General features: G+C 52.6%; 1 protein-coding gene across 1 annotated transcript in view; it reads left to right on the forward strand.

Moving 5' to 3' along the window:
- Positions 1–9,852, forward strand: part of SCUBE1 (signal peptide, CUB domain, EGF-like 1) — a 151,387-nt gene that overhangs the window by 830 nt on the left and 140,705 nt on the right. Inside the window, exons 2-3 of the mRNA XM_006866906.1 lie at positions 574–620; positions 3,497–3,628. Of these exons, the coding sequence (XP_006866968.1) occupies positions 574–620; positions 3,497–3,628 (179 nt within the window). The remainder of the gene's footprint in view (positions 1–573; positions 621–3,496; positions 3,629–9,852) is intronic.

Consider the following 9,852-nt stretch of genomic DNA (forward strand, 5'->3'; position numbering starts at 1 on the left):
CCCGGGCCCCGTCGTCTGGAGGGCATCCCACGGCCCGCGCCCCCGCGCGCCTCTTTGCAAAGTAACTTCTGGGGCCGTCCGCGCCCCCTCTCACAGCCCAGGGCTCCCGGGGCCGGGGCCGCAGCAGGGGCTGGACTGGGCCCCGCGGAAGGTTGAGTGCGCGGCGGGAGGAAGAAAGAAAGCCAGCGAAGGCTGGGGCCGAGGGAGCCCGGCGTGCTGACCGAAGGCAGGGGACCCCCCGAACGAAAGGAGCGCGTCCTCAGGGGCGAAGGGACGAGGGGTAGCGAAAGAGAAAGGATCCGTAAAAGGGAGGGGAGGTGGTAGATGGAGGGACAGACGGACAGAGGAGGCATGGAGGCAACAGACAAAAGGACACGGGAAGAAACCCAGAGACAAACAGACGTGGAAAAGAAGAGATCAGAAAGGCCGATGGGGGTGCGGTGGGACCCGGGGATCCAGAGGAGACGAAGGGACAACAAGAAGAGAAAGATCTAAAGGGACCGCTAACCCGTGAGGTTCGGCTTCTAGGCATCTCCGTCGCTGTCTCTCTTCCTCCTTTACCCCCCTCCCCAGTTGTCTTGTCTCCTTCTCTGCCTGGAAACCTGATGGACAGCTGGACGGTCAGAGGGGAGAGGGAGAAGGGCAGACGAGAGGATAGCCAGACAGACGCTGGGAAGGGGCTAGATTCGAACTCAGGGAGTGGAGACCATCAGAGATACCGGAGACCGGAGGGAGGGACGAAGCATAGTCCAGGACAGGCAGGCCACTGCTGGACATTGGAGATGCTGCAATAGATCCCACTGGCACCCCCATGCCCTCTCACTGGTCCTTTCCTGTTTCCCCAAAAGCTGAAGTCACATTCCCTCCTCCCCCTCTCAACTTTGTGTGTGTGTGTGAGAGAGAGAGAGAGAGAGAGAAATTGGGTGTTCCTGCCTTCTCCTTGGCATCCACTGCCTGACTGCTACACCGGGCTCTGTGTGTGGGATTGGGGGTCTTCCTCCTCAGAGTCTTTGCGGTGAGGTGGATACCAAGCCAGTTCGAGGACTCCTCAGTTAGAGTGAGCTGTTTCCTAGGCCTGCTCACCACTTCCCATGGGTCTGTGAGCTGTCTCTCCTAGGCTTTGGGGTCCTGTATCCCTGTGCAGCGCTACCTCTCTCTCTCTGTGTGTGTGTGTGTGTGTGTGTGTGTGTGTGTGTGTGTGTGTGTGTCTACCTTTCTGTCTCTTCTATAGCTCTGTCCCTGGGTTGCCAGCCCCAGAGCATGTGTGACCTTGGCAGCCCTGGGTCCAAAATCCCAGCATTGTAACCACCCAATGCCAGCAAACCTCAGCCAGAGAGGTTGTTGGGGGAGGGCCAGCAGACTGTGGGGGCTGCACACGTGTGGGGTGCCTTTCTCCTCCTCCCCTGCCTACTCCCCAGCCCCTAACCTTTTAAAGAACATCCAAAGACATGTTGATGAGCTATGTTGGGCGGTGCCCCCACCTGTCCCCAGGTCACCTTCTAACTCTGACATCTGCCTGGTGGAAGATTGGGAGTTGGGGAGCAAAGACCCCAGAACTTTCCCTGCTCTTGGTCTCACGAACTGACCCATGGGAAGTGGGAAGGGCCCTATGTAGCATGTTTTCCCTGCTGGTCTATGTCGGGAGAGGTGGTCCCCACCCCCTCTGCACAGGCTTTCAGTCCTCTGCCAGCCTGCAGAGGTGGGCGGGGAGGCTTCTGTAGCCTTTAACCCATCATTCCATACCCATGTTACTGCTGAAGTTACGACCACCAATCCCCAGCTCTGGCCTCCTGCGCCTACAGCTGAAGGGGGTGGGCTGCCAATCTGAGCAGACACAACAGCCCTGAACACTGATTCAGCCAGCCATTGGTGCACGTGCATGTGTCTGCGTGGGCACGTGTGTATGCACACGTGTTTTTCCTACCATGTCTTCCTTTGGTGGCAGGCTGGAGCCTTGGGGGCTGGTGCAGGGGAGGAGGGGCTCTGGGGTATTTCTTAGAGAGACCCTCCACTCAGATTTAGAACTCATAACAACCAGGGCCGTCAATACCCCAAAATGGATGTCATTGGGGACCAGGAAGTTTAGGGCAAGGCCAGCAGTATGAAGGGATGGAGACATTTCGAATCTCTCCTTCTGGTGACTGCCAGGGTTCCTGGTCCTTCTATCTGTCCATTGTCCATCTGAGTGGGTTTCTAGCAAGCTGGAGATCACAAAGGGATGCTCTAAGACTGCTTACAATGTATCAGAGCCAATTGCCACCAAGTCCTCTCTGGGCCTCACTTTCCTTCTTGTCATCCAAGGAATTAACTTGTGGTCCTGTGCCCGTGTGGGCCCTCTCACCATCTTGGTTCTCTGTGTGTATGTGTGTACGAACGAGGGGGCTTCAAAAAGTTCATGGAAAAATTCCACGATGTTTTCATTCCATTTTCACACAATTAAAGCCCCTTGATGTGTGTGTGTGTGTGTGTGTGTGTGTGTGAAGTTGTGTGTGCACAACCAGGTATCTGAGGTGGTGGTTGTGTGTGATTGAGTCAGTTCTAACTCATAGCACCTATGTATAGGGTTTCTGAAGTTGTAAATCTGTACAGGACTAGAAAGCCTTATCTTTTTCCCTCGGAGTGTCTGGTAGATTTGAACTGCTGACCTTGTGGTTAGGAGCTCAGCTCATAATTCATTACACTACTAGTGCTCCTTAGGTATCTGAGGTAGAGGAAACCAGAGGCAGCCAGAGCCGGGGTCCGAGCAGCTGAGGGTTTGGTCCCGCTGCTGGGACATTCCACTCTGGGCACGCGGAAGCTAGATTAAGAAAACTGCACCTCCACATCCTAGGGCGTGGGGGTACCCCCTGTTCATGTCCCCTGCAGTGAGCTTCTTGGCTTAGTCTCTATCCGTTTTACCCATTGTTCTCTCCTATCCTCAGTTTCCCCATCTGTAACCCAAAGGGGCTGAATGTTAATTCCTCTAAGGATCTGAATTCTAGAATTAGGGCCATGGAGGAGGGCTGGAGGAAGAGCAAGACACACACACACACACACACACACACACACACACACACACACACTGATGGCTGACTCTTCCTCCCTTTGTTCTTGTCTCTTGGGGGCATCCAGTCAATTCCGATTCACAACGCCCCCCATTAGAACTGCCCCATGGATTTTCTTGGCTGTCATTTTTATGGACACATCACTGGGTATTACGCCCTCAGAGCAGCTGGGTGGCTTCCTATTGCCAACCTTTCGGTTTCCAGCCAAATGCTTAACACTTGCACCACCTACTACACCCCAGGCCTTGGTTCTCTCATCTTTCCTTAATGGGAATATTAATCCTACTTAATGGGTTGCTGTAGAAAATATGGTGACCTGAGGGTGGCATCCGCCTAGCACAGAGCGGCCCCATGTGACTAATCTCATTGTTAATTACCCCAGGAGGAGGGGTAGGAGTGCCTCCTGCTTCCCCAGCCACGCCTCACCTGTCACTTCTCCCCTCCCCCCACAGGGACAGTGGACGTGGACGAGTGCTCTGAGGGCACAGATGACTGCCACATCGATGCCATCTGCCAAAACACGCCCAAGTCCTACAAGTGCCTTTGCAAGCCCGGCTACAAGGGGGAAGGGAGGCAGTGTGAAGGTAAGTCCAGCCCAGTCACCCCATCTGCCCCCCAGACTCTGGTGGCTGTGGTTACTGTGGATATGCCAGCCAGGGACTGCGCTCCAGTCCTGCTCTCCGGGACACGGACTACTTCCTGGAGGGTGGAGTCATGGGTGTCTGGTTCTGGGTTTGAAAGGTTTAGGATAGTCAGAAGTTGAGGTGAAGCACTGAGTGATAGATTTGTGTAGCTATCCCCAGCTGGACAGAAGGAGGGCAGAGGTCTGTAGTGACCACCTTGTGGTATACTGTGGATCCCGGAGGACCCAGAGGACCTGATTGGTGGCCGGTCACAGCATTGGTGACACTGGCCCACGGCTCCCGTCTCGAGCGCTAGAGCTTGGGCAGAGACACCTGAATTGGTGCCTTCGGTCAGCCCATCCAGCCTTCTTTCCCTGCACCTAGGGCACTTGTCTGGCCCCCTAGCATTAGAGCCTGCCTGCCTGGCAGACCGAAAGTCAGACGGATACGCAGCCTATGCCAGCCAGCTGCACCTAGAGGCACATCCGTCCCCAAGGCCCTGTGGGGCTAGAAGCGGCTTTGCATGCGTGTCAGTGATCCAGTTCCTCCCTGTAGACCCTCACTTTGTAGAAGAGACTGAAGAGGGTCTCAGTTCTCTCTTGGGTCCCGGAGTGTCACAGCGGTACAGCAAGGACTGAACCCCAGGTCTTCTAGGTCCCACACTGTGGCTCTTTGCTGTTTCCATCACTCCTCCCAGGCCTGCCCACTGTGTTTTGCAAAGTATGAGATCTGTGTTAGCCAAGCGGCCCTTGAGAGCAAGATAGATACCTTTTCTTTTTACATAAGGGTTTGTTGTCACTGTTGTGTGCTGCCATGTCAGTTCTGACTCACAATGATCACATATGACAGTGTCCTAGGATTTGCTAAACTGTCATCTTTATAGGAACAGATTGTCCGGTCTTTTCTAGCCAGGAGCTGCTGACCTTTCGGTTAGAAGCTGAACACTTAACTTTTGCACCAACAGCGTTCCTTGTTGTTGTGAAGTGCTCTTAAGTCGATTTTGACTCATAGCAACCCTGTTAAGGGTTTCTGAGGAGCAGCTGATGAGTTTGAACTGCCAACCTTGTGGTTCAAACCGACCTTGTAGTCCAGTGCTTATCCTTCAGTGCCACCCCAGGCCTTCTTGTGCAGGGCTTTAGAGGAATGCTTGAGGTGGAGGAGATACAGTGGTTCCTCCTTGAGATACATTTACGGAATCTCTGCTTTGAGCTGAGCGCTGGGCAGACAATATTGCTGTGGCTCGTGCCAGACTTGGCCACATCCTTGGCCTTGTGTGGTGTCCAGAGGCCAGAGTGGGGAGTTGGCAGCTGCCCATAGCCCTCTGGAAGGGGGCCAGACTGAAGGCAGAGACAGCAGGTTGTGAGAAAGAAAGCTGATGAGCCGAGATGGGGGAGGGCTCCGTGTTTTCAAGTGGCACCACATGTGGATGTAGGGAACCGTCTGGGGACATTCTGCTCTGCCCAACAGGCCTGGTACTCTGGCAGGGAAGAGTCATGGTGGCAAGCCAGGACCCCCTGCCCTGCTGGGACCCTTCAGAAAGAGGAACCATGGAAAGCTATCCCTGCTGGCCTGAGAGTCTCAAGAGACTAGCAAGGTAGAGGGCTGGCAATGAGTGGAGAAGATTGGCAAGCTAGATAGCAGGCTTTGGGTAGGCAGCAGCCACGTGGAAACAGTGGTCTCTAGGCCCAAATTGCAAAACCCCAGAAAATATCTAAGATTGAGATGCTATTTTTCTAGGGATTTCCCAAGTGGTGTTTCTCTAACAGTGGTGTTGGACCTCTGTCAAATACAGATTCCCAGGCGTTCTGCAGCAGACAGCTTAGGGTAGTCTGGGGAGAGGCAGTGAGGGGTTCTGTATTTTCACACATATCCAAGAGACAAGCCATAAACTGGTTTCTAGAAGGGGAGAGAACCGTTTCCCACAATCCTAGGAGGTGCTCCTCATACGCAAGAGCTTCTTGGGGACCCACAGGGAGGGGGCCACCAAGAGACTATACTTCCTCCCTGATACTTTGAAAGTTGGGGTCTTGCTGTATACTTGGTCTGTTGGTATTCACCAACACCTGTGGTTGGGGTCTGTAGGAGGAGGAGGTCTGGGTTTGGATCTCAACTGTCAAGTCCAAAGTGCCCTGTGACTTGGGGGGCAGGTGGTTGCTCTCCCCAGGACTTAGGGGTTTCTTCTCCACAGGTCTTTATGATGATGGAAGGTGGGCTCCATCAGTGGTCTGCAGCCTTGCTCCTGCCCTACCCTTCTGAGGGCTGTATCGCCCACTGCAGGGGGTGGTCACCTTGTCCATTGTTCTAGGGGATGTCTACCTCTTGAATGGCCCACCTCCTAGTCTATTGCTGGCTCTCTTAGCAGGGGAACGAGCTAGCTTGCCTGCTCCCTATTGTCTGTCTGCCAGCTTTTAGCGCTGCTCCAGCCCTCAGTACACAGTGGTCCTTTGCAGTCAGTCCTGAGGTTGAATGAGGTGCAGTGTGCTGGTCTGCCTCGTGTCAGTGGTTGACTCATGGTGGGTAATCAATATACAGTGAATGCTACTGCCACCCCCAGTTACCTTCTCTCCTGCCACCGGACCTTCCCCACCTGCATCTCAGCCTGTGTAAGTTACTAGCTTGCTTGCTTTTCCTCGCCTGCTGCCCGCCCCTCCCCCAGGAGGACTTACATTTGTCCCTTGCCTTCAGAGTCCAGTTTGAACACCGCATGTTGGGAGTCAGACTCCTGGTCCCGGGTCCACCTCTGCCACCCCCCTGGCTTGGTGGGCCTCCTCTCCAGTCTGATGGCGGGGGACTCTTTTCACTCTGCAGGGTTTGAGGATGAAAGAGTATATGGCAGGTGGACATACTTCAGAACTACCAGGCCCTCAGGGTCCAGGCCTTCCACATTCTCCAAGTTCACTCAGACCCCCACCTTTACCTCCTGAAACCCTGAACAACATCTGAGTTCTGACCGCACATTCACACGCCAGACTGTTCTGTGTTCCACAGCTTCAGCTTGGGCTGCTCTCATGCCTAGGCCTCCTTCTCCTCCCCTTGTGGCCTGGCTAAATCCTGTCATGCTTGAGATTTGCCTCCTCCAGGAAGGATTCCTTGTTACAGACACACACGTGGATGTGTTAAGTACCTACTTGCTTCCAGAATCTCCTGACCCTGGATTATAATGAACCATCTTGATCCCCTACAGGAATAGTGGCTCACTTAGTGAAGGTTGCCATGCCACCGGCTCGGTGTTGGGGCCACCATGTTGAGGCTGTGTCTCCAGCAAGCTCACACTGAGATCCTGTCATTGTGTTGCTATCTATACACTCCCGGGCAGGGCCTGGCACCAGTGTAGGTGTGTGGAAAATGTTTAGTCTGAGTTGGCTCTCTGTTGCCCAAACTGGGGATCAAATACGACAAACGAGAGGAAGTGTGAGGGCAGGGTGGGAGAGGAGTGTTGGGTTGGCGGAGGGCCCATGTTTGCTGTGGTGTCATTTGGACCCTGTCCAGTGAGAGAGGAACTGGGGACAGGCTTGTCCATCTCTGCCTTGTCTGGAGTGAGATTTGGGAGGTTATTGGACCTCCCTGAGCCTCACTTTCTTCTTTGGTTATATGGATCCAAAATAGGCCCCACCACAGTCAGTCCTGAGGTTGAATGAAGTGCAGTGTGCTGGTCTGCCTTCTGTCGGTGGGTGAGTCATGGTGGGTACTCAGTTTATAGCATGTGCTGCCGCCACCACCACCACATCACCCTCACCACCATCATCATTACCATCATCACTACCATCACCATCACCATCATCATAACCACCGTCATCACCATCATCATCATTACCACCTTCACCATCATCATAACTACCACCACCCCCATCATCACCACCATCACCCTCACCATCATCATCATTACCATCATCATCACGACCACCACTACCATCATCACCATCATCATCATAACCACCAGCATCACCAGCATCATAACTACCATCACCCCACCACCACCACCATCACCCTTACCCTCACCATCATTACCATTATCACCATCACCACCACCACCATCATCACCATCATCACCATAACCACCACCACCATCACCATCATCACCATCATCACCATAACCACCACCACCATCACCATCATCACCATCATCATAACCACCATCATCACCGTCATCATCATCATCATTATCATCACCATCATTACCATCATCATAACTACCACCACCCCACCACTACCATCACCTTCACCATCATCATAACTACCACCACCCCCATCATCACCACCATCACCATCATTACCAATATCATCACCATTACCACCACCACCCTCACCCTCACCATCATCATTACCATCATCACCACCATCCCCATCATCATCATCACCATCATAACTACCATCACCCCACCACCACGACCATCACCTTCACCCTCACCACCATCACCATCACCCTCACCTTCACCATCATCACCATCACCACCACCACCACCACCACCATCACCATCATCACCATCATCATAACCACCATCATCACCATCATCATCATCATCATCACCACCATCATCATAACTACCACCACCCCACCACTACCATCACCTTCACCATCATCATAACTACCACCACCCCCATCATCACCATCATCACCATCATCATCTTTGTCCACCCTGCCTTTCAGAGTCCCTTCAGGCTCCAGTGAGCTTTTGAAAGTGGATCTGAGCATCACTAAGTGCTATAAGAAGTGAGAGTTAGGGTGCCAGCTGGTCCCTACCTTCAAGAAGCTTATAGTCTGACTAGGCTACAAAGTACTTATCGGTAAACTTCTTCATTAGCAGGTTAGGGCCATGCTGGTGGTGAGTTGTTAGCACGGAGACTAACTGTTAGGACTGAGAGGAAAGTGTCATTGGGGTCACTCACTCCCTGAAGTGAGTGGACAGCTATAGAGTCCGGCGACCTGAATAGACCCTGTCCTACTGCACTGTGGGTTCCTTATCCCAGGGGACCCACTCACAGCCTTTGAGTATCAGAATCAGTGCAGCTGCTAGAGTATTCACCCAAGGGCCACAGGATCCTCATGGGATCCCCAGGTCCTCCTCTGGGCACTCTTTGAGACCTGGAGTAACTGCAGGTTGTGAGCAGGAGTAGCCTGAGGGAGCATCCAGGCCATCTGATTGCTCACTCTCTTGATTTGCAGTTGGGGGAAATGGAACATCAAGAGAGTGGGGGTCTTGCCTGAGTTGGGACCAAGGCCCAGATATGATGGGCCCATCTGTCCACACTGCATATCTTCCTGGACATTTCTGCTCTGAGAGGAGGGAATCAATGGTTACCATTCAGGTTGGCACTTGATTAGAGCACAGCCTCTGGCGCCAGACTGCTTGGACTCAAATCCTGCTGGTGTAGCTTGAATAAAGTTACTCAACTTCAGTTTATCTGTAGAATGGAGTTATTGATGCTATTGATTTCAGAGAGATATTGTGAGGCTTCAGTGAGTTAATAAACTCAAAGGATTTTAACATGGCCTGGCATACGGACAGAACTCTAAAAACATTAGATCCTGCAACTGTCATGATGTTAATGAGTGTGAAAATGTTTTGCAGGTGGTGTCTGGCTTTCTCTAACTTCCCAAGGTGGGAGGAGAATTAGCATCATCAGCTTTGACTGCCAAAGGCGGATTTCTGTGAGCCAGAGATCAGACATACCTCCATTCTTCAACCTTTCTGCCAGTTTTGATACCCGCTGTCCCTCCCTTGGCTTCGCTATGCCTCTGCTGGGTTTGATAATTCATTACAATGGCCACACAGAACTTACAGGCAATACTCACAATTATGGGACTTATAAGAGATGTAACAGGTTACCACTCAAGATGTTGTTGTTGTTAGGGGCCATGGAGTCGGTACCAACCCATAGTGACCTTATACACAGCAGAATGAAACAATGCCTGATCCTGGGCCAGCCTCACAACTGTTGCCACGCTTGAGTCCATTGATGCTGCCACTTGGCCAATCCATCTCGTTGGGGTCTTCCTCTTTTTCTTTGACCCTCCACCTTACCAAACATGATATCCTTCTCCAGAGACTGGTCCCTCCTGACAGTATGTCCAAAGTATGAGAGACGAAGTTTGGCCATCTTGGCCTCCAAGCAGCACTCTGGCTGCACTTCTTCCAAAATGGATCTATTGGTTCTTTTGGCAGTCCATGGCACTTTCAATACTC

The sequence above is a fragment of the Chrysochloris asiatica genome, unplaced genomic scaffold, assembly GCF_000296735.1.
Source record: "Chrysochloris asiatica unplaced genomic scaffold, ChrAsi1.0 scaffold00097, whole genome shotgun sequence".
NCBI classification, from domain to species: domain Eukaryota; kingdom Metazoa; phylum Chordata; class Mammalia; order Afrosoricida; family Chrysochloridae; genus Chrysochloris; species Chrysochloris asiatica.